We start from the raw sequence: 25,569 nt of genomic DNA on the forward strand, positions 1-25,569 counted from the left end.
CTCAATAAGAGGCAGGAAATAGCAAGTCAGCAAGCCTGGATCCCTAGCTCTAGCTGGATGGAGTGAGTGTAGCAAGCTCATCACTACAAAAATGTGCTGAAGCCATTCACGGTGTTCATGCCATTCCAGCACCTGGAGCATGCCTGGGCACGTGCCACTTTGGGAGGCTTCAGGCTGGGCCCTGTGCCACAGCTATAAAAGAACTCTAAAGGTAGATGTCAGGAAGCAGTCAACACACAGCAGCTTCACTGAACTCCTGCCAGGGGCAGGTGGACCACACCACCAACCAGAGGAACCTGCAGTTCTCCAGGTGGAATCCTGGCTCTGCAGGGAAGGGATGCTGCACTTTCCTGGGGTTCTCAGGTTTTACTGGCCTCCTTTTACTGAGTCCTATTAACATAAATGGATATAGAAACCCTTTCTTAAAAATATGTGGTTTGTCAACTGAGCATTTGGGATGGTTTTGTTTGTCAGCAGTTTCCAGAGGCATTAGAATCTAGTTAAAAGTGTTACAGTCCATCTTAATTTACCAACCAATTCCTCCATGTTTTCATGACATGGCAGCAGTACCCAAGGAACAAAGGTATGACCACTTGAAACAGCTGTTATCTAACCAGATGGCAAAAATGAAGGGAAAAGTAAGTCCTGAGCTACTCTCTAGTTTAAATTTTTATGAAAAAATATATGTCACTATAGATTAATTCTCTTAATAAAATTTCATTTTCAAGAATATGATTACAAGTTTCTGACTCTTTGTCTCACTAGCAATGCCATCTGGCACCAATTTTGTTTCAAGTTTTTTTAGACTGTCAAGCAATTATTGCTAAAAAAATACCTAATATTCACACTTAAGGGTATTTATTAACATTCTTAACGAAAAAATGTATGTCTAGAGTCCACCATCCCTTGAAAAATAAAGATCAATAGAGATTCTTTTACCAGCATAGAGACACTGGGTCCTGAATATAAAATAAGATAGCCCTGCTGAATTAAACTCACTGCTCTGTGTTCTAAAGCAAGTTTCCAAGTATGCAACACACATAAATTAATTCAATACTGGTAGTAAAAAAATTAGTTAATCTACTATATGAGTAACATGTGACAAAAACTGCACTATATAGCCCTCTTTCACACCTACATAATCTCCTAAAAGATAATTTTGTAGGAAAAAAAAATGAAGCTATAGACAATACAGATCTTATGTGAAATCTGGCTATTATGGATTCAATACCATAAACACCTTACTGTTTTGGAATTAAAATTGCAGAAATGACATGCAAGGAAAGACATGGGAGAGTCAGGCTGCATAAGCTCTGTATTTGCAATTGTGATGTGTAAGCAGCAATGACAAAACATTTCACAGATGCTAAGGAAAGTAGTTACACATAACTAAGGGACAGTTTAATGTGGTACTCTAGCAGGCCTCCCTAGAATCCTGAAACAGATAACATAACTCCAGTAAGAGCAAGAGGTGTCTTCAGGTAGGACCACAAACATATACACTACTTCTCTCTTCCATAACTGCAGTGATGACAAAAATCTCAGATGAATAAACACTCCTGGTTTGTTTTATAGTGGAATACAGTGCTGTGGTCTATCCAGGGTCAAAGACAGGGCTCTAGTGTAACCAGAGAAACACTGGCTTTTTTTTTTTTTATGTCCTGTAAGATGTAGGTAGTAAACCTCATGAATGCAGAGTTAAACTTACATTTATATACTTTGTATTAAACAAATAAATCTCATAGCACCCTGACTAATGGCACATGAAGCAAAACCTGCATGTTTCCACATGGGAAAAAAGGTTTTAAAAATTCCCACTTCCCTCTTAGAGACAATCAAACTCTTTGTGATTTGGTTGATCACAGCATAACTCAGTCTTTTTTGCCATCAATCTTCACCCTCTCTCATCAATCTTCTTCCTCTGCCAAATGTTGCCCTTTCCTGGCATGAGTAGCTGTCCCCTGGCAATCACTGATCAAACTGATATCATGTGGGCCTTATACCTATCACAAGTGGTTACAGCTGCTCTCACCATGTTCAGGCCAGAGCCCAGGAGCAAAAAATGTTAGAGCCTTGCAGTTAGGAATAATTGATTCCAGAGGCCATACCACCACCTCCAAATGACAGGTAACAACTTCACCTGGGTACCAGGGTAGTTCAGTTCAACAGCAACGGGATTATATATACGTTTGGATTCCATCAAAGTGTGAAGTTTCAGCAAGCAATGGAAACTTGGCATCTTCATTAGAAAGAAAAAGCATGATGATAAATCTTTGCCTTCCTCTTGAAAAGGCATGTGGCTCTTCACGCTTTTTTTCAGACATTGATGAAGTCTGATAAAGTGTGATTCTTTACCTGGAAAGAGGCTATGCCAACTCCAAAGGGAACAACAATGCCAACATACGGGAAAATGTAACTTGTTATACCACACAGAAAGTAGAGGGCTGGTCTTAGCATGTTCTGCTTCAAAAGCTGTACCTCAAATGCCTGGAGAAAGGAAATGCTCAGGCAAATCAGTCAACTTACCTGATCTTGACTCATACTCTCATAAGCAAACAAATCCAGAGCTGATGATCTGGGTTGCATTTTAAAACCATTTAATGTATTTTAAAATTATACACCTAAGTAACTAGTAATGACACAGTTGTGTGCAGAAGCCTTCATACATGCTACCAGAGACTGAAGTATCTATCACTGGGCTACTTGGTACCCAGAAGACAGACTTCCCCAAGCCAGGCAGACAGTTACATTACAACATACAGGTAGTATCTCATATTACCAAAAAATTACTTTTGGCTCACAGAAGATAAAACTAAGAGAGAAACTGACTTCCTACACTATCTAATCTTGTGACATGAATGGGAAAAGTCAATGAACAGGGCTTACCAAGAGGAGGCCGACACTGATTTCTTTCATAATTTTGACTTCTGTCTCGTATTTGCAGCAACACGTTTTGAATTGAATGAAGCATAGACTTATGAAGATTTCACTTTTTTTTTTTTTTTTCCCCCTAATTCTGCTAATTAATCTCTACAAGTACATAGAGTCCTTGGATTTTTCCTAGGATTTTTAAAACATCTAACATGAGTGAAGCAACTTCTTTATAACTATGCAATGATTACATAGAACAAAATGTACCAGGAATCTCTGATATGGATAGCCCTATTAAACTTCTCTCTCTAAGACATCTGGGAATGAAAAGTGTGAGCTAATTTATAAGCTCTGACCTCAGCATTGTGATAGCTTTCATAAGGAAACATTAAAATTGATTGCATGGCATGCATATTTAGAAAAAGAAAGGCAGATTCTGGTTTAGGCAGGGGGGTCTATGCTGATATGTCTCCAGGAGTAAAGACACCATAAATACCCAGCACAGGTTGAGAAAAACATTAAAGAAACCTTACCCAGACCTCAGACAAAGGTTTATATGAAACTAACTGTTTTTCTTGGATCTTTTTCCCTGAGGCAGGGATGATGCATCCATTCCTGAGGCATCACATACCTCAATGCTGTAGACACTGAAATTTTGCTAAACCCCTCAAGGGGAAAAAACATGATGACTCTTCAGTGGAACACACTAGTCATCAAGAAACTTCACAGCCAATTGCACATCTAGAGTTTCATCACCTTCTGCTCTCTGATATCTAGTATCCAGCATGAGCTATAAGGACTTACTATGGAACTTCAATCAGTGGTTATAGTGGTGCATCCCTCCCTCCCCTAGGCCACACTAACATTGAGTGGTTCTCAACACTTGCATATTTTTATTTTGCACATCAGCTATCTTGGGAAGGTGTTGTGGCTAGAACAGTCAGTTAAAATACTTTCCTCCTTCTGAATTTGTGAATAGCACAGTGCTTTTAAGTGGCAAGAGTAAATACAAGTACAAAAGGCACTGTCACATTCATATTCTAACTTATCATGAGACACTATTTGGGATTTTACTGATTACAGTCACAATGTATTAAGGAAATAGATGTGAAGTTTGCTGCAACAACTGAAAACACAATAATGGCATCAGAAAACGGCATAATGTGAATATAGTATGAATTTGAAATCTACAATAGAAAAGTATAAATAAAACAAACAAGTCATCTTTAAATTAAATTCTTTGATTACCAGAGCAAAATAATTTTTCATTCGTCTTTCAAATACACCTTTCTATTCTCTTTACTTCCATTACTTTAGAAAACTGTTGAGTGTATTCACTTTTAATAGGTAAAAACACATGGCCAAAAGTTCTTTCAATATAATTGAAAGCCAATATATATCTGATCAAACAGTATTTTGTGAATTTTTGCAACCTTCTCATGAAACTGCAGTACACAAAGAACTGTTTATTATGTTCTCTGTATTTTTACTTTAGAGCCTGATTACTAACATAATAAAGGAAGAAACATCAATTACTCAACCTAAAGAGTGATCTTTGAATTCATTTTAGTTTTAAAATAGCAACGGAATTATAAACTAACCTATGAAATTAACTGTTTATTCTTGAAGTATTTTAATGATGGAAGTAGATGGAAATTACAATATCTCAAGATACAAATAACCACTACATGTTTTATCCTTTTTTTCTCCTCATTTAAAAGAATAAAATAAAAACTTTCACAACAAAACTTTTAAGTTGCAATTCATGTTCATTAAAAATAAACCCTTGTTTACAGTTTTACACTAATTTGGATTATCAAGGATATGAAGACTTTTTTATTTCTTACAGTGTTGACTTCCTGATTTCCCAGGCAGTGTGAATGGCTGTTTTCACTTTTACATTTATTCAGCACCAATTTTGATTCTTCTCTAGATAATAACTTTTTGGTCTACTGAGTCTGAAAACCATCTATTACAGTATTTCAGTGGCAAGATTGTTACTACAGAAAAAAATATCAAACACATCACAATCTCTTCTTTTTGGCATTTTAGAGAATCTAACATTTTATACTGTTTGGATACTTTCTGCAAAATAATTGTATCTACCAGCTTAAGCAATATTAGAATTCACCTCTAATAACTGTCTTATTGAAAGCTCCTCCTAGAAAAAGAACAGACCTCTAAATAGAGGGTGTTTCTTCTAGATACTGAGATTACATCAAATTAGTTCCAAAAGCATATTTTACATGGACAATGATCAAAAAAATATATGTCTAAAATACACTGTATATCATCACAATTGTTCAAATAGGTGAAAAATTTCAAAATTGCTTATGGGTACATGAAGCAGACTTGGTATGGTACTCAGAGATCTGGCATAATCCCAGAGGAGAAAAACATGACAAAACATTTCAGAAGCAAGAAAATGAACATGTAATCTGCTGTAGTCCAAATACAGCAAACACATTAATGGGAAAATATGATATGCCCTAGTGAAAAGCAAAAAAATATAAAAAACTTGGACATAACCTGTGATACAACCATTTCAACATTCTTTTATATTCTGTTTCGTTAAATCTGCCAAGGAATCCAGATAGCTGGGGCCAGAAAACAGAAGTCACAAAGCAAAACATACCCTTCAAATCACAGCACTGATGTTTCCTCAAAATAGTTTACAAAATCACCACATTGTACTCAAGTATTTAACCTAACAACTTTTTCTTTTTTTGTTAAATTCTGAGTAGATGGAGTATGTAAAACTTTGTGTCTTATAGGCAACAGCTGAACATGTAGTTATTTGTCCTGAATACACACACATTTGATTGAATGTATATGTTAAAGATATAAGAATTTAAATTAAATTAATTTAAGTAGAAATAAAACTACTTCAAACAGTTGGGAGGTGCTTTATAAATAAAATAACCATTAATGATGCTATAAAAATATAATTAAGGAGTTGAATCTCACTTTTTATCGGAACACAAAGACAACAATAGCATTTTTATAACAACAGGAAGCAGATGAGGAACTCAAAGATTGACATATTTTTCAATGTACTGCACTATAACCAATGAAATACAAGATATGATCAATTTACATCTGAGTAAATACACAATGATATGAGAAACACACAATGATATGAAATTATAGAACTTTATTGGCCTGTTAAAAGTAAATTCATCTAATACACTTTTTATAAGTTGCCCAAACAGTTATGGTAGCATTTGAGAATAAAAACAATGGTTGACTCTTAACACAAGATATGAAACAGTTTCAACATGAAGAATTAGAGGGAAGATGGGGAGGAAGAATTCACAGCTTACTGACAGATCACAAAAAGCAATTTTTAAACCACAGAATCACAGAATGGGTCAGGTAGAAAGGGACCACAGTGGGTCCCCTGGTCCAACCTCACTGCTCAAACCACAGCACATTGTGTCCAGATGGTTCTTGAATCTCCAGTGAGGGAGACTCTACAACCTCTCTGGGCAATCTGCTCCCAGACCAGACCAGTGCCTGGTCACCTGCACAGCAAAGAAGTTCTTCCTCATGTTGAGGTGGAACTTCCCATGCATCAGTTTGTGCCCACTGCCTCTTTTCCTGCTACTTGGCTTCCATGAAGTGATGCTATTGTAGAAGGCAACTTTGTGCTATAATTCAGAATATTGCTTCCTTTCATGTGTGAAAAAAACTATTTTAGGAAAGAATGTTAAAGTTCTACACTTTGATGTCAACTGAATGACTGTTTTTAAACTGAGCCTGAAATATAAAAAAATACTTAGGAACAGAGAGCTCTGAATGGCAGTGAAAGATATTTGAAGTATATTTGCTAAAGACTCTGGTCTTGGCTATGTGCAGCGGGTGGCAGCCCAATTATGCTTGCACACTAGTGAAGTCAGTAATACCAATTAAATAGTTGTGTTAAAAGAAGCTCTCAGGAAAAGAATCTGGATTTCTTTTCTGTTTGGTGGACATGCCTGACAAGGGAGCCTTACTCTGCTTACATCAGAGAAAAAAATCAAAGCTATCATAAAAGTCATGACTTTACCCTTTACTTTCTTGAATATCAGATAGTTCCTTGAAATGTTATATGGTTGTTCTTGTGTTCTTGTCATTCCAGCTGACGAACAAAGTAACAGTGAAAATATATATATATATATATATTAAGATGTAATCTGCTTAGTAACCCTGCTGTGACTTGCTGCCTCTAGAGACTATGGTGGAATGGCCCTCATCAAAATGAAAGCAGTTTGGCTCTATGCTGCCTACAACTCTGCTCCAGGCCAGGACACGTGCTTATCCAACACACTCCTTGCAGCTGCAAAAATATAGCTAGTCATGGAAGGTTGCTATTAAATTTAGAAGGATATAGCATGTCCATAACAAAACAATACACACTCCAATGTGGGCTCTTCCAATTTATTGCTTTTTTTTTTGGATGAAAAGAAGTCAACCAGTTAATCTTGAGCCTGATTAAAAGCCAATACCATGTTCTGCAAGTTCAGTCACATATATGCTTGTGGAAGTGAACAGCTATATTTATTTCCAATCAATGCATCATTTCCTGTCTTCAGAGCAGATATAATTTGTATGAACAAAAGAAAAACAGAGTAAATTGAAGCCAGCTTCAAAAATTTGGGGATACACATTCCTGTGGAAGTAGGACAACGAAATGGGCTGTGACACGTGAAATATGCACCACCAGCATTCTCTGTGCACCCTGTGATGTTGCATTCATACTTGATACTTCCAACCACACACAAACGCTGGCTCTGGAGGTCAGATGATGAAAATCTCTCATAACATGGACCTACATCAAAGTCTGGAATACTTTACACCATCACATAATGATGGCAAAGTCCTTCAAAAGAATATTCCCTGCACATTTGTGCCCTCGGAAGAAGAGAGCTTACCACAAGTCACAAAGTAGGAGATTGAGCTCTCTGAAGAACAGAAAACAGAATCACCGAAAATTGGAAGAAAGAGAAGAAGCCAGAGAGAACGATGAAGATCTATTAAAAACCTTTACATAAGATTTTGGGGTTTTCTTTGGAAATAAACATGAACAAAATACTTAGCCACTCAGTCCTAACATTAATAACTTTTGAATTATTTCAAATAATAAATACTATTAATAATTATTAATAATAATTAATAATTATTAACTGGGAAAAGATGGCTGAATTAAAAAGCACTCAGGATGATTTTTTTATCTATTGGATAATAGTTTTAACTATTTATTTTAACTACCATTAGAAACCTCTTTCAAGTTTTTAAGCATTAAAATAGATGCAAATGAAGTGATGGCCTTCATGGTGATGATTAATTGTCAACTTAACGTGGAGTGTTGGGTAAAGAGATTGATAAACTTTGTATGAAGGCTGCTGTTTGAAGAGCCACTTGGAAGTGTACAGGTCATTTTCATATGGCAAAATTCCATATGTTTTATAGTTTCTGAAAAAACAGGCTTAGGAATTGGCTTTCTTGGGAACAAATTGATTTTTAATGCTTCTGCCTACAGTCAAAAAAGAAAAAGCAATCCCCACAAGAACTATTTGCAGTAAAATTGTTTTCAACTAGCTGTCCACAGGTTTTCTTGGCACTGTCTGCTGTTCCCAAGGATCTTGATCTTGCTCCCACTGAAATACATGTTTTTCTTCACTGCTGCCTGAGAGAGATCCAGCTGGTAGACAAAGGCAGTGGAAAGGATGAAGACTGCCTTTCATGGGTTAGGATACTCAGCACAAATATTGCCATGAAAATGTCTCATAGCAGCCTCAGTCTGTGAGCTGTGAGCTTCCAGGATTCCCATTAAAAAAAGAGATGGTCCCTAGATAGCTTTCTTCAGGAACAGACATTTTTTCAACTGCTCCCACCTCACTTTTCACGACAGGCAGCTGCAGCAAGCACAGCTCAGACCTCTGCCTGGCAGTAAAGCACGTTTTTGCAACCTAGACCTGGCCACTGGTCAAACTTCCACCACAACAGAAACAGGTTTATTTAACAAACTGGATGACATGACTTGCCTCACACCAAAATGCTCCCAGCAGTGCTTCCTCTCCAGGCCCCCAGCAAATCTGCCCGTCAAACTGCTCAACAGCTTATCTCAACATGTCTCTGAGCATATTAAATGTCTATCTAAAATAAATTCTAGTACAAATAAACTTCTTCTAGCAGAACCTTAGAAATATGCTTTTATTTTAGTTTCATGTCTGGCACAGCAAAAAGAAAAAAATAGCAACTCTGCCTTTAGACATTTCATAGCCTTTTTTATTGCTCAGTAAAACAATATAAAAGCTTTTTAATGTCAAATCCTGGATGTTCATCAACTTTTACCATGTTAATGGTTCCTGTACGATTTTTAGTTTCAGTCTCACTTTATTTTAAGGAGGTCAAGAATTCGTAATTAAGTGAGCCCTTTGTAAACCAACACCATTTGGGCAGATCAGAATCTCTAGAGTTACAACAGTGTCACTTACAATCAAGCTGAAAGACAGAAGCTAGTGGGTTATCATAAATGTAATGCTAAAAGTTTAGCTCCCTTAGCTTTAAGAGGCTCTGTCCACATACTGAAAAGAAACCACTTTTAGAACATGTAGTCTTTTTCCATCAAGCACTAAACATCTGTACTAAGACATTATTAGTAACAAACCACGTGCTGTAATCCATAATGTTCTGTGAATATCTGCATCAAATAATAATGTACTGAGTGTCTAACATAATGTAGTACAAAATATGTAAGAAGGAGATTCTATAGTACAGATATATATATATATATATGTATATATATATATTTCAGTGGTGCATAGATCAGTTGTTGTTTATTAAAGTTATCTCCATAATTACATAAAATCCAAAATACTGTGTCAGTACATTCTGAAACATTTGAAGGTCAAACCTACTCCTATCTGAAAAAGATGAACTGCAAAGTGCTACAAAATAAATTACAAAAAAAATTATGTAAAATCCCCAATCAATAGCTGTGCATACTTATGCATATAAATATTATGAACCAGAAAGAGCTACCTTTTAAAATTAAATATTTCAAAAGTCAACTGCCAAATTCCAGCTTTGCAAGTTTGCTTTTTCCCTGCCAAAAGAAAAGGGTTCAGATTCTCACCTCATTAATTTGGCAATAAATTTTGAACACATAACCAAAATATGCTGACTTTGCCCCAGCAAAACTTCAAACTGGAATTTGGGCTACTGGGTCAAGCTCTGCTCATGATCCAATATGTGTTTGATGTAAATCCACTGACTTTAACTCAAATATTGCTGCTAGATGATTGCCTACAGATTTACAATCAGCTCCTTGACATCTGACATTATTTCAACAGGAGGAGAGATTCATGGATAAGCAAGAAGTTCGAGAAGAAAATAATTAAAAGGACGTTAAAATGGAATCATTAAGCAGAAGAGAAAGTTAAGATCTCTGGAAAATAGGATCATGTCCACACAGACTTAGGGAGGAAAAAAGGCAGACATTCCTAATACTCTTTCTCAGGAACAGCAGAGCGCTTGATGACATCTAACTTCAAACAGGAACTATGACGGATATCTTTAATTGCTGCCATCCCTCCCCAAATCACCACAGTATGTGCAGGGCGACAAAGACAACACGATTCCTCAGGTCATCAGAAGACTTTCAGCTCTGTCCTCTTCTTTACTGTGGGGAGCAGAATACATCTTTGGGACAGATTTCTAGCAACTGCATCTCCCCTTCCCTAACTAGTGGAAAGAGAAAAGAAGCGTCTCACTACATAGGCCAAGAAGAATGCGAATGTGGATGCATTTCTTGACTAATAAGGATATTTCTGAAACTTGAGAACAGCAGGAATAAAGAACTTGGATGCCAGAGACTCAAGAGAACACAAGAAAAAAGTTGAAGGATTAAGAATCTTAGAAGGCAAAAAGCAAGTAAATATACAGAAATAAAAGGAAAGAATCAAGACAGTACTTTAGAAAGAGATGGGTGGTGTATGGCCTTAAAAGATTACAGTAAAAGAAAAGACAATAGTGTTACAATGGAAGAGTGAAAATGACTGAAATTAAAAACAAGTAACAATGAAAAGCATATACATTCGGGACAAGATAATACCATCTCTTCTTTTTTACTAAACACAACTGTAAGGAATTAAATTTAAATAATATCTGAAAAATTTAACCAGACTGCATAGAAATATAAGCATCTACCTCAGTCTTTCACTACTAGTCTTTGTAGCTAACTCTCAGTTTAAAAAAACCCTGAAACTTCATACTTCTTACAATCCCTAAATGGAAAAGATCAAAGTAGACCCTCAGGATTTGATAGATAAATCAAATGAAAATTAATTTCTAATACTATATCTAAATGCAACCCTGATCTTGAAATATGCTCATGCCTTCATTTAGCTTTACTTGTTACAGTAGACTGTTCTCTGCATTAAAGTGAAGCACATTCTGCAGCATACCTCACAGTTAAATATGGACAGTTAAACAAGCCTCTAAGTCTACATCTGAAGGACCAGCCATGTACTGTTGTTATTCTTGTTCTTGGCTCAGAACAAGCATTCTGGCCTGCTAGAGGTTTGTATCCTTATTCAAAATTAGGGACTATCTTGAATAAGCACAACCTAACTGAATGGCACTGGTTCAATACCCAAACATACCAAACAGTATTGCCACCTTTCTGTGTATAGCTTAGACTCCCCATCTTCCTGGTAAAGTCAGTGGAACTACATACATAATAAGATTTGCAGGGACAGTTCTGCAATTTACTGCTTCAGGAGTTAAGACCATATCCTGCAAATATATAAGAACTTAACTTAAAGGTTGTGAGCATTCCCACTGAAATCAGTGAGCTTGCACACACACTCAAACTAATCATTATAGAAATTTTGCAGAGTCTTTAATGCAATAAAATAAAAGCAGCTTTGCAGTTCACCTTTGATAAATATTATTTATAAAAACAACATCTTTCCAGTTAAGTTCAAACAGAAAAAAAAATTGACACAGGAAACAATATAATTTCATTTCAATGTCATTTTGGAAGACGCAATGAAGACAAGGCAATAGGAAAGACTGTGGTAGCTTATTTCTGGACTTTCTTGAATTTTTTTAGCTGCCTCAGGGCTTTGCTTTTCCCTGCTCTTGGAAAAACAGCTACTGATTTTAACGTACTTCTATAATTCTCCAAACATAACCAATGTTTAAAAGAGAAATCCAAGGGAGGTGGCACTTCACTGGGCAAAAACACTGTCCACTCCCTACAGTGCAGCACACAGATTCCACAAGCTCAACAGCCCCTCTCTCATCTTTTCCTTATTTCATTTACCCATCCAGTGGGATCTTATGAAATAAAACAAAACCTAAAAGAAACAAAATAAAATGTGAGAAATCATGCTTAAAAAAAAAGTCAAAGAAAAATCAGTACAAAAGACCAAACACAAATGAATACTTGACAATCACATACAAAGAAAAAAGCATTTAAAGCATACAGAAATCACATAAAAACTGTACATGAATTTATTAAAATGACAATATTACCTCTATCTTCTAGCTAAAAATTTTATTTTTTAAATAAAAATGCATAAATTGTGCTATCTATTTGTCTTTAACATATCAACATACTCAGACTGAGCTGTAATGCAGTAAGTCTAGAATTCTCCAACCAGGGACTGTACTATGTATGGGTTAGAAAAACCTCAGCCAGGTGGTCTGCCTTGTTCCGAGGCTTATGGTGAACAGCCCAGTGTACACAATCAAGATCACTATCTTTGGTACACCAATTAAATGAAGGGTACCCCACTGTGCCACTAAGCACACAACTAGGATCCTCTCTATATTTTGTTTCACACCTTAGCTCTGTGCATATCATCCTTTCTGCCTGCTCTGAACAGGCTGCTGCCCTTAATGGCAGTAACTGTCTCTGTAATGGCAAAAAAAAGTAGAGCTGGGGGAAATATTAGTCAATTATCTTGAAATTAATAGTCTTTAAATATTATGAGGAACTTAAAAATCAACAACTAAATATGATGGCACACTGAAATACATAAAAATCTCCAGGATGTATTCTGCTCTGAGGTGAAGGAAAAACCTATCCCCCAAAGTCGACCTCACCAACTAGGGCTAAGAATCTTTACTTACACTACATAGGGTCCTGTGTGGAATTCAACTAGCTGACCTTATGCCACAAATACTTCCTAAAACAGCATTACCTTACCCAGTCTGTTGTTATCTGATGCAGTTGAGTTATTATGTACATCGCTGTTGACAGCCACCATTACTTGTTCTAATGACATTTGAAAAAAACACATGTGAGAGTTTTACTATTAGTCAGCAAATGCAAACTTCAATAGTAGTTTTTGTCTGGTTTTGTGGGGTTTTCAGTCTCGTTTTAAGTTCTCAGTGTTTGTGAAGACTGAAAGCTTATCCATATTCCACAGAAATCTAAACAATTCAGAGCCAAATCTTAATTTGCTTTCAATGAATGGAACTTAGGCTATCAGTTTCAAGAGAATTTGAATTGCAGTGTTAGTAGAAATGACTAATTAATTTACATTGTGTTTTCTTGTTTGCTTCTACCCTGGAAGTAGGTAACACATACAGAAGCTTAACTTGCTAGCTTTGTGCAATCCCACATTTCCAAAAGTGTGTGGCAAAATACCTTTACTTTGAAACAGTTATTAAGGTCTCATGTAAGGTGTCAAAAATCCCAAAGGGATCTCCTAATTCGCAGACAAAAATAGAGTATCAGTTGAAGAGAACCTCATTTCAGAACAGTAAGCAATTATCTGAAGGATGTTTAGAAGTTAAAGGTTAGAAAAGGAAAAATATGATCAGGGTTTTTAGTAGCCTACAATCAAGTCTACTGCATGGTTGCTACTTTCCTCTTGAATTTCCTAAGTCATTCAGACCTCTCCTGGAATTTTGCTGTCTTAAATATGGGAGATTGCATATGTTCCTGGCAATTTAAGATAAGGGAAACACACATGTATTTACATAAAAATACTTATTTATACCACACTTTTAACACCAGAGCAAATCATTGCAAGAGAAAGATTTTTTTGCCCTTTGGATTATTTCTTACCTGGTCTGCTGCAGTCACAGTGAAATCACATTGCCGTGTTTTAAGGCACCTCTGAATTTTAGTTTGAGATGTTGTCAACTAATATTCAGTGTCCAATACACAGGCAAAACATAGGCACAAAACAGATCTGCTTCTGCAATCTTCAGATGATAAGTTATGATGGCAGGATAGCAGCAGGGAGAAGGTGGCACAACTATTTTAAAGGAAGGCAAGCTGATGTGTTCCTGTAAACCACCAGAGGTGCTTAGGGAGATGGTTCAGTAGTGGGCTTGGTAGTGTTAGGTTAATGATTGGATTTGATGATCTTAAAGCATTTTTCAACTGAAGTGATTATATTATTCTATATTCTTAGTTGCATTTGTGTGTATTTTAGTAACCCTGGTAGTCAACAGTGGCATCTAAAACAACATTTTGGGAAAAACCTCAGACTTATGACTGTGCAGTCTACAGGAGTCAGGAAGTTCACAAGGAGTCCTGGAAATGCTATGGAAGGCAGAAAAATTAATCACAATAAAAACGTCTTTTAAAGAAAAAAGTTATTAACAGAAAAGAGTCAAAAAAAAAAAAAAAAAAGAAAAAGAAAGAAAGGAAAAAGGTGAAAGAAAAAAAAGGTGCAAAAAAGACAAGAGTCTATTAACATTAATCACTAAAACATGGAAAGGAATCAAGTGCAGTACATAGAAATGAAAAGGATCTATGAACACAAAATAATTGTGGAGAGTGGGGCAGAGGGGACAATGGAGCAAGGAAACAGGACAAATATAAACAACAGAACAGAACAGAAGTGCTTTAGAAAAATAGAAACTTCTTTGTACACTGGATCTTGGACTATTTGGAGACAGTGAGCTAACAAATGCAAAATATTTTGGGATTGATAGTAGATATTTAGAAGATGATTTCCGTGTCCTAACTTTCAGTTTTCCAGAATTTTCTCAGAATTCAAGTGAAGTCAGTTAGGCAAGTCGAGGCAAAGTTTGATTTTTGCTTGAGTTGCTGCTGAGGCTCTGGATTCTGAGTTTAATATTAGTTTTAAAAGTACACGACTGTTATATAAGCTGCCACTCAGACATGCTGAGGAAAGTACACTAAAGAATAAAAATAAAAAAAGTCAAAATGAAAGTGGAAGATAGAAAAAAACCTATTCATCTTCCCTGTACAAGGAATGACAGACTTCATTCATCCTTTAAAGGAACATTATGTATCTGTCTCTCTGAAATGCAAATTTTTCAAAGACAGTAAAGAAAATAATAAGTAGTTTAAAATGTAACCAGGTGATAACTTTATTTGCAATAGCAGCTCTTCATTCAAAAAGCTTTGAAATCTGCACTGTATCAATTATTAGACTTTAAGCAAACATCATAAAGAATCTAGAGTACACTATATTGGGAACATCAAATTTAAGCCTAACTGCTTAATAGAAAGAGTAGTTTGGATTGTATCATTAATTATGATCTGGTTGAGCCACCAATGAGGACTTTTTTTAAATCCTGTTTTCTAGAAGTACCACAGTTGACTATCTCATGAGCTTTGCAGATGATACTGGATGATCTGTACAGTTCTTTGGGTTTACTCTGATTGGGAGCTATATAAAATGTCACCAACTAACTGCTCCTAGCTTTTCAATTCATTAGAGAGGAAAGCATGAAAGAAAAAGTATAATAGCAACCCCCCTATTTTATACCTACTCTACTGATTTTGAAAGAAGAGCCTTTAAACATCATCTTTTTTTAATGTAAAGAAGACAATTTTTTCCATCTTCAACCAGCACACAAGAAACTGAGCAGTCAATGACATCCTAACATCATATGCATCACAACATCTGATTGCCATATTTGGGAAAATCACTGTTTTTGGGAGAGTCACACATTCAGGGACTCAATTTCTACCTGTCCCAACCACACTTGAAACACACTTCTCACTGGCTATGCTCCCTACAAGCCATCACCTAAGATATTCAGGAAGGGAAATGCTACAAGATAGTCATCTTCTGAACTTTTTTCACCTTAGCAAGATGCTAAATTTTAGTTGCCTAAAATCCTTCTTGCTTCAACAGGATTTGAAATACTATATTGCAATGAGTTGTAATAAACTGGAGGTCTGAAATCAGACTTGGTCATTACTAACCTGACCTACACTCTGTCAGAATAAATAAAATATTTCCATAATGATGACTTAACTGGATACAGAACTAAATTTTATATACTCACATCCCAGTTGCCAATTGTGTCTCTAGATATGAGTTACATAAATTTGGAGACCATGTATCTAAACCAAATCATTCAAGGGAAAATACAATCAAAAGAAGTGCTGAACAATTGAAACTTTCTATGATGTTAAGTCTCATTCCATCTTCTCTCTTCATCAAGTGCATAAGATTTATTCTAATATTGCATAATGTTTGCATAAGGTTTATACGGAATATTGTTTGTGGTCTTGATCCAAACAAAGCATTTTTAATTGAAAATCAACATAAATTTTACTTTTTCTAGTGTGGAGTAAATTGAGCATACATGGCAGGTATCTTTTTATTCTCTTTAAATGAACTGTGATTTATATGGAGAAAGATAAAACTGATGACTAAAAGGGAGGAAGGCAAAGGTCAGATGCAGTTGCATTACCTAAAAGAGTAGTCTTATCAAATATGTCAGTTTCTTGTTTCAAGAAGGAAAGAAAATGAAACAATTTATTCCTAGTTTTATTTGCTTCTTGGATCTGAGCCATTGCTTCAAAGAGCAGTGCTGGCTAATGCTGTGACAAAATCAGGACAAAGTATCACCTAAATTTTATTGGAAAGCAAGAAGAGGCTCCTGTATAGCTTCTGCAGAATTTTTGTTGCACAAGGAAGAATAATGTCTTTTCTTATACAGCAATGTCTACACAGAAGCAGAAGATAAAGTTCTCTGAAGAAATACATACGTCTTAGAATTTTGCAGATTTTACATGCACTAGGCTCAATACTGCCTTTTGTTTCAGAGCACAAAAACATAAAATTAACTACAATTTTTTTCTTTCATCTAAAAATTGTTTATACCTCATGAAATACTAAGACCATATTTTGAATTCATATAATTAAGAGCTGTAATGACAAGCATCAATATTACTCTTTATACCAAAGGATAAAAGCATGTATAGAAGACAAACAAATCAATTTATTAGAGACCAGGGATTCACAGAAAATTCTGTATCTAAATTCAACATTAATCTCTATTTTCTGATCCAATTTTCCTGTAACTGAATTTACTCAGTAAATGGGAAAACTAGGACCAGAAGAAACTAAATAGTCTGACCCATGAAGTTATATATCAAGATAAAGAGTTTTGACCCCCTTACATGCTCCAATTACTTACAACAGGAAGGCAGCACAAAATCATATTAAACTCAGGACAATTTATAGTAACCCAAAACTAAAAAGTTTCTTCAAAATATCCAGTATCCTATAAAGATTTATTTTCCACTATCATTGTCTCTTCCTCTAAGGTCTGAATTTATGCTCCACAGACAAGGATACACAGCTTGTAATTTTATGGATGCTTCCACCTGCATTAGATTTCTAAATAAGCATAATAAAACTGGAGTCATCAATGTCAGTATTGCAGAAACAAACAATTGTTTGTTTCATTAATCTACAAATTCATTAAATGAGATTGGAGGTCAAACAGAATTATACATACTTAAGTACAGAACCTCATAAAGCTGTTCTCAGTGTTAAAGAAGCTAGAGCTATGAGATGATAAAACTGGACTTTTTTACTCAACATTTTAAAGACCAAAAATATTTTGGGTTAACAGTCCTATACACAGGATCATTTAACATCTTAATCTGTTTTTCTTAGTTTGATCTGGACTTTTGATTTTATTTCCCAGTATGATGCATTGGAAATCATGCTCATTTTCCAAACAGGCAGCAGAAAAGAAAACATTTGGGCTATGCACTCTTGAAGGAGAAAATATTGAATCTTTCTCAATGAGAGTCATTACCCTCATGATTTCCAGTGCAATATCCAACAGAAGTCTCCTTTTACAGTGCTGTTCATGCTGTAGTTGTTTTGCTTTCTATTGATTAATGAGAGTCAAGGACATTAAGAGCTGAAGCTCAAACCACCATTGCTCAGAGACAGCCAGTACATATAGTTTGCAGAGCTTCTAATTCAGGGAGAGTTAGAGTAAAAAACAGAGAGTGTGAATAAGCAACTGTTCAGAAACTGGAATAGAACCTGGACTTAACAGCAGTTCTCCACAGAACCACAGAAAATGTGCATTAGTAGAAACCCAGTTCACAGGAAAGTGTGTGGCAATTGCTATTTGCATGCACATTTTAAAACATGGATATCTGCGGGTTATTTTACATTTAATTTGCATGAAACACTGCACGACTTAGAGATCAATCAACAAATCATGGGATGCTTTCTGAAAGCTTCCTGCAAGTACTTGAAAAGTCAAAGCTCTTAGGAAAGAGGGCCTTTACCTTGTGACATCCCTAGAATTTGTATTTTAATGCACTTATTGGCATGCATGTAAAATACAGAAATGCTACTGTACAGCTAAAATTTTCACAAGTGCCAGTTTATAGCCACAAGAAAGACCAGAGCACTTGAAGGACACAGCATGATTATATCTTGTCCCTTTGAAAAAGAGAATCACTGTCAATTTTGAAACCATTCTGTCTCCACCCAAATATTGAAGGTAACTGTACCATCCAGTTAGCTTGAGTAATTCCAAATACTCAATATATGACCTTTTAATAAGACCTGGCAAGAGAGTTTTTATATACAAATTAGGGAAATCACATTGATTGTTACAGTACAATAGGAGTTAAGGAACTATCACATATGTTAATTTATAATGGGATTATTTTGCTTACTTTTCCCTTACAACAATATTAATAGTGGACCTTTGATCAACTATCATCTTTATAGCTGTTATTGAGCAATTCTCCAGCTTCCTTGCTATGACCTTTTACCTTGTGTCTGTGAAATGTGAACACTTCTTAAAAGATGCATCCCATACTCACTCAGTGCCTCTAGTAAAACAACTGTGGGGTTTCTTTACTTCATTAATTTCAACTGCCTTCTTTTATAGTTACTACTAACCAAGTATTTCCACATGGCAATTAATGATCTTCCTTAAAAAACTCATCTGTGCATGGTCAACAATCAAGATAATGGACTGACAGCAAACCAAGAGCCAAATTCCAGCTAGTCCCAGTAATGTTACACTCCATGAAGACAAACTACATCATTTCTGTGCATTTTCTCTTCCTCTATTTCTGCAGACTTCTAGATCCAATACCAGAGATCACTGTTCCATTTTGATACAACCTTGGCTCAAGTATTTCATGGCAAAAATTCTCACTTGATAGAAAACTTAAGATGTAGATCCCATAGGTGATCAGACCCACACAGCATGTGTTTATGAGACATTGGCTCTGATTGACAAACCTAGTCTATGTCTATGATAGGGCAATGCACTCAGTGAATGAGGGAAGGGCTATGGATGTTGCCTGCCTGTACTTTAGTCAAGCCTTTAAAGGTATTTCCCACAGCACTCTCCAGGAGAAACTGGCTGCTCATGGCTTGGCTGAGTGCACTGTTCTCAGGGTTAAAAACCATCTGGACAGCTAGGCACAGAGAGTGCTGGTGAAAGGAGTTACATTCAATTGGCAGTCAGTCACCAGTGGCTTTCCCCAGGGAAAAAGACAAAATAGTGAAAAAATGCTGCTATTAATCTCTTACCAATGTCACAGAACAGAAGAGGGACAACCTTGGAGCTGCTGTCCACTGAACCTTGACTAAAGCAGCCCTCCTCCACAGTAACACATGGCCTTTGAGGGAGGTGAAGGGTGAGGCACAGAATGTTTCCTCATGAACCTCGTGCCCTGGTTTTACAACCCTGAGAAGTCACCTCAAAGTTTTGCATACATTTGTAGGCAGTTTGAACAATATGCATTCAGGTCCTGCATCTATTTCAAGGGTCCATGAACTTTTCTTTCTCCCTCAATATTACAGTATATTGGAATCCCTCCCCAAAGCAGAAGGTGGAGAATATTTGTAAGGAAAAATATTGCACAAAACAGTACTAAATTAAGCAATTTGAATCTTTCAAATTGCAGCTACTTGAGTCATTGTGCAAAAATGTGCACTTAATCCAGTCTAGCCTTGGTTTGCTTTTCCTCTGTTCTCAGTTTTCCAAGGACACAAAATGGATCTCCATTCAAAGGAGCACTCTTCACTGAATACACCAAGGAAAGGAGAAGACACGTGGTGTTGGGAAAATGGGAAGTTACCACTCTTCATATTTATGAATGCTACTTCTTACAACACCCTTTTGATGCAACAAATCACATACATTTAATATGCTCATTCCACCTATATTACAGCCAAAAAGCCCCACCTGTGGACCCAGGCACTTCATAGTAAAAGTAAACAATGCTACTAAGTGATACTATTCAATTATAAAGTTTGTTAACATCAAATAAATGAGACATTAATCTATGGTAGATACCATGTGTAATTGCCATAGCTGCCAGAGCAGGCTATTGGCAAAGTGGTGCACAAGACTCTTCTCTTACTTGAAACTTTACTCCTGCAAGTGCGCAGGATGACATATATGTTATAAGATTTTGAATTTCTGACCAAATACTCTTTTTTTGCTATCACTGACACACTAGGAAAAGAAATTTCCAAGGCGTTTAAACAGGAATAGAAATATCCTTTCCCTTTCTGTGCAAGTAAAACAAACTCCTGTCCTGTTACCAGGTCAAGTAAAAACATTTTCCAGCATATTACTGTCATTTAATTTGCAGAGACAGAACCAGGAAAGGAGTATTTATATTGCTCAGTTATCACTGCAGCATTGCTGAGGTGAGCCTTCTGAATTTCCCTCTTTCTACACAAAGAATGGGATTGTAAATATATTAAGGTTAACAAAATGCTTGAAATGTATTTGAAATAAACAATATTTCATTTGAAAGGAAACTGATGCTTTCCTTTGTGACAATTCCCCTAAAGGCACCATTTTAGAAAAGCAGAATCCTCAGTCTTTGCAGTCAAATTGACTTTTCAATTAATAAGTAAGCATACCAATACACCAGACTCTTCTTTGGTCAGGCAAAGAGAATGCCTGCTTTTGGGCTCCAGAAACTAAACAGGTTCCAGTCTGCAACAACTGCAGGTCAGGAGTCCATGGAACTCGGCAATGTTTTGGCCATGATGCTGCCAGTGTTTGCCAAGGTGATTCTCTCAACTTCTGCTACAGCCACTGCACAAAGAACCAGCAACAGCGCTAACACCTGCCTACCTTTCATAAGACAGGCTTCCCATCTCATCCCTAGCTCCCCAGCCTCCTCCCAGAAAATAAACTCAAGACATACATGGAGCAAGACTACTGCAAACCATAGCTTGAATGACCCCTCCACACCTGACTAGTCAAGTGAATTCAGACGCACAAGAAGATGTGGAACAGACACACAAGAAGATCCAAAACGTAGTTAACAAGCCAAAAACTCTCTGCAATATGCAAGACTTGCTTCCAGGCCCATGTGCTAAGGTAAATTCAAAGACAAAGAGGTTCAGAGCACATATTTGCCAGTAAATAAAAATATGCAGGGGTGTATCTTCTTTTTTTTATCCACAATCCTGTAATCAATTTAAACTTAATCAATATTAAAGTTACTATTTTGGGCTAGGGCAAACAGAACTTTCCTAGAAAATGTTCCAGTACTTTTCAAAGGAGAACATGGGTCAAATTTTTTTTCGAGTACATATGGAGCCATCCTACTTGAAGAATGAGAGAAAAGGGACTTTTAAACCTGTGGACACAATCTATGTCCTTCCCTGAGGGCCAGAGAACATACCCTAGTACCATCAGCTTTGATGGCATACTGGTAACCTCAAAGATTGCTGTGCATTGCCCCAGGCCCAAGTCAAATTATACAGTATATGCAAACCACACACTGTGGTTACTGTTCAGAGAGACCACTTAAGAGATAATAGAGAACTAAGTTATTTCTGATTATGTGAAATTAATTGGAAGAGGTGAGTCAGTTATGTGAGATGCATGCTATTATTGCAACTGAATTTATAATTTTCAGAGTAACTATACCAGTATTTGTTAGTGTAGGGCCCAGAAGTCTGGCATTTGGCCAATGGTAATTATTTAGGCGTGTTGCCATGAATTACTATTGATGAAACACAAAGTAATTTTTGACATTCTGTCAGAAAAATGCATTAAAGGTACTTGAGAGCTTTTTGATTTTACTCTTGCCTGGACTGGAAAATAAGATATTTATTTTAAAAATGTTAAAGAACTTTCAAAAAAACCCCACCCAAACCACATACAAGCCTAAGCTGAAACCCAAGCTTTGTGACATCTCCCTGGATACACAGCTAAGTTTGCTTATGCCAATGGATTCGTAACAGTTGCTTCACAATGTATTTGTAATAAGCAAAGCAGGACAGCAACTTATGTTTTAACATGGTTATTTAGACCATTCCAATTTTTCAAATATTTCAATAGAAAAGAATCCCTTTCAAGTTCTGTTCAAAACCCTGACATTAATTTCCCAGATTCATAAGGGAATATAATATGCATCATTAATTCACAATTTTGACTGCATGTATAGTTTTTTCAACCCAAAATGTATGTATTCATGTATTCACAAATATACATAACAGGATACATACATCCTGAAAAAATAGCTGAAACATATGTAGTATTTTTTAATGATATTTGTTCTAAGAAGAATTAATCAGGTGTATTTGATAACAACATTCTTTACAGGTTAGTCTGAATAGCTTTATTATCTCACCTTCATTGTCGCAGTCTTGCAATGAAAGCCATATTTGATCTACCAGACCAACTCCTTTTACTTCACCATGAACTGGAATGGAATGCATTACCATTATTGCAATTAATGTCAAGGGTTTGGTTCGCAATTGCCAATGCTACTCTTTTTAAAATTTATATTTCTTCATCTTTATCTCCATCAATTTTATCTTTATTTTGCTGTATTTTTCATTTTACACTGCAGAAGAGAAAACATCCACTGTGTTACTTTTAGAACATTCTTATTTCACATTTTTCATACAAAACCATCTATAACATGAAAAAGACTGACATTATTGGTATTTTTTTTGAACTGGACTCTATGAGATGTAACTTGTACATGTGTTTTAGAGCTATAGAAAAGCACATCACTTCAATATATTTATTTAAAATTGCAATATTATGCTGTATGATAAGCAGCAAAGAGATACTCTTCAGTCACTGGCCAAATTCTTCCTGGTGTACATTCTTGGCTTGCAAAGACAAACTTGGTGTACTAATAGTGTGTACAAAAGACAGAGTCAAGGCTTGATCATGCTGCCTGCAGCAATTTTTTTACTTGGTGCTTATGAGTTTTGTCCAGGATTTTTGCTTTAGTTGGGTGTCACATAAAGACAAACCCCATGCTACTTAACATCAAAGGAGCTTTTTCAGCACCTGACCCTACTCCTCACTGCCAGTACTGAAAGTAACCTAAAACAAACTTGTGCTGCCCAAAGGTCCTTCAAGTTCCCTTCTGTTGTACCAGAGACCCTGGTGCTCCCTTGCTGAAGCAGAAGGTACCCATGCAGCTAAACAAGAGATATCCACATCCCCTTCTGCTCTACTCCAAGGTACCTCAGCATGTGGAAAATCCAGTGCCGAGTATTCTTTGCAACATGAAAAAATATTAACTTCACTTGCAAAAGCAGCAGATTTGTAGCCAGCAGATCTGGACATAGGTTATGAATTCAATGTAGGGACAAACATCTAAAAATAAAAATTACATAAAAGCATATCCCATCCAAATGGCAAGGCTCAATGTAAGTAATCTATCTAAATTATACAGCTTGAAAATTTGTGTAACTGCACATTTATATATATATGTACATACAAACTCTCTCTAATATATTTCATATGAGTCACAGGAGAGCTTTTTCCTTGGAAATCACATTACCATTAAAAAAAAACAGCATTAGAAATAGATTTCCTATTACTAGCATTTTATGAACACAGTAAAATCAATAGAATATATAAAGAATTGATTTAGGCCATATTAGACATTATGTCAGTAGAATGAGCAAAGTGAACTGTGCATATTGTTTGACTGATTAGGGATTATGACCAACAGCAAATTTGGATCCATCATGTTCAAACAGTGTGATTAATTTCATAATATTCTATAATAAAGCTGAGTTCCAGAAGCTTTCTCCTGGAATTACTATGATAACTCTGAGCTCTGTCATGACTTTAGAACTTTATCTTATCCAGATTTTTCTAAAAGGCAGGAGAGGGAAGAGATGATGGCCTGAAGGTTATTTATTATTTTTGAGCCAACACAAAAATTATACTAGACCAAATTTTTCAGCTCCTGCAAATGCATTCAGCTCATTCCACTCAAATTACCTTGATCTTAAATATCACTTTTAAGTCACAGAATTTAATTTTCAAAAAGCAGATACTCTAAAGCAGTATGATGTCTTTGTGAAAACTGAAGCATTTAAGGAATGATACACAGCCTTGCTTGCTTCTTGACAAAGCATCAAACCTCTGTTTTGGCAGCTTATTAAGAAAGAAAATGCTTGGATGAGAGAATACTCTAACAGGATTATAAACTAAAGATATTAAAATATTTATCTGTATTTCTAACTGTTTATGATCATTCTCAAAACAGGAAAGATATTTTACAGGGACAAATATTTCCACTGCCATTAAATGAACATTGTTTCCTTTGCTGCAATTAAAATACTGGATCTGGTACTCCCCTTTGGATTTACAATACAACTTCAGGAAGTGAGATTAGTTAACGAGCATGTAACATGTTTACTTAGCCTACACTGAACTTAATTCTAAATAAATGGAAAAAAATGATATCAAAAAGCCAAGTGAAAGGCAGACAAAAACCACATTAATATTTTTTAAAATATGCATTTTACTTGCAGTTCTGGAAAACAAACTACTAAAACACATTAAGAAATATCATTGCCCATGCAATTGACACAACCTTTCCCTTGCAAAGACAGAAAATCTTCTCAAACTCAATTCTATTGTACAAACCTTGCAAAATCAAATAATTGATATACAATGCTGCTTTACAGCTTTCATATCCAACCCATCCAATCCCATAGTATCACTGGGGATAGGATGGCAGAGGGAAAGCCCCTTTCATGCCTGACATAACGCTGTTCACAAAAGCAGCACCCTTGTAGTCGGATCAGGGCAAAGCTCTCTCCAGTAATAATGTGACTTTCTGACCGAGTCCAACTGTGCTAAGAGGTATTGATGACAACCTCGAATAAAACAGTAATTAAATCTTCCAAAACACTCCTATGATTGGACAAGGGTTGTGAGAAGGACAGACACCAAGCAGCAGTTCTGACCTTGAAAGAAAACTATTGATTGGATTTTGCCTTGTGAAAGGAAGAAGAGAAAACTGAAACCAGCCATTCTGAATCATTAATGAGCTCCCACAGCACCGTCCTAACTCTCGTTTTTTACATATCCATGTGCATTTTTCTTTTGGCTTCCTCAAAACTAGCCCATTTGCAATCTATAAATGAAAAGAAACTGTAAATTCATTCAAGATAACATGGAGAACCTCTAGACAGC

General features: G+C 36.0%; 1 protein-coding gene across 6 annotated transcripts in view; it reads right to left on the reverse strand.

The window, feature by feature from the left end:
* NTRK2 (neurotrophic receptor tyrosine kinase 2) overlaps positions 1-25,569 on the reverse strand; it is a 201,170-nt gene that overhangs the window by 98,018 nt on the left and 77,583 nt on the right. Inside the window, exons 12-14 of one of the 6 annotated variants that reach the window (XM_056513948.1) lie at positions 22,745-22,816; positions 13,073-13,141; positions 6,011-12,218 (exon numbers count right to left, since the gene is read on the reverse strand). The exons of 2 other annotated variants lie outside the window; for them this stretch is intronic. In XM_056513948.1, the coding sequence (XP_056369923.1) occupies positions 12,181-12,218; positions 13,073-13,141; positions 22,745-22,816 (179 nt within the window). In that variant the 3' untranslated portion in view covers positions 6,011-12,180. Of the gene's footprint in view, positions 1-6,010; positions 12,219-13,072; positions 13,142-22,744; positions 22,817-25,569 lie in introns of those variants that run through there. 3 more of the 6 variants (XM_056513949.1, XM_056513951.1, XM_056513950.1) reach the window with 3 other exon arrangements.

Source organism: Oenanthe melanoleuca, chromosome Z (genome assembly GCF_029582105.1).
Source record: "Oenanthe melanoleuca isolate GR-GAL-2019-014 chromosome Z, OMel1.0, whole genome shotgun sequence".
Lineage (NCBI taxonomy): Eukaryota > Metazoa > Chordata > Aves > Passeriformes > Muscicapidae > Oenanthe > Oenanthe melanoleuca.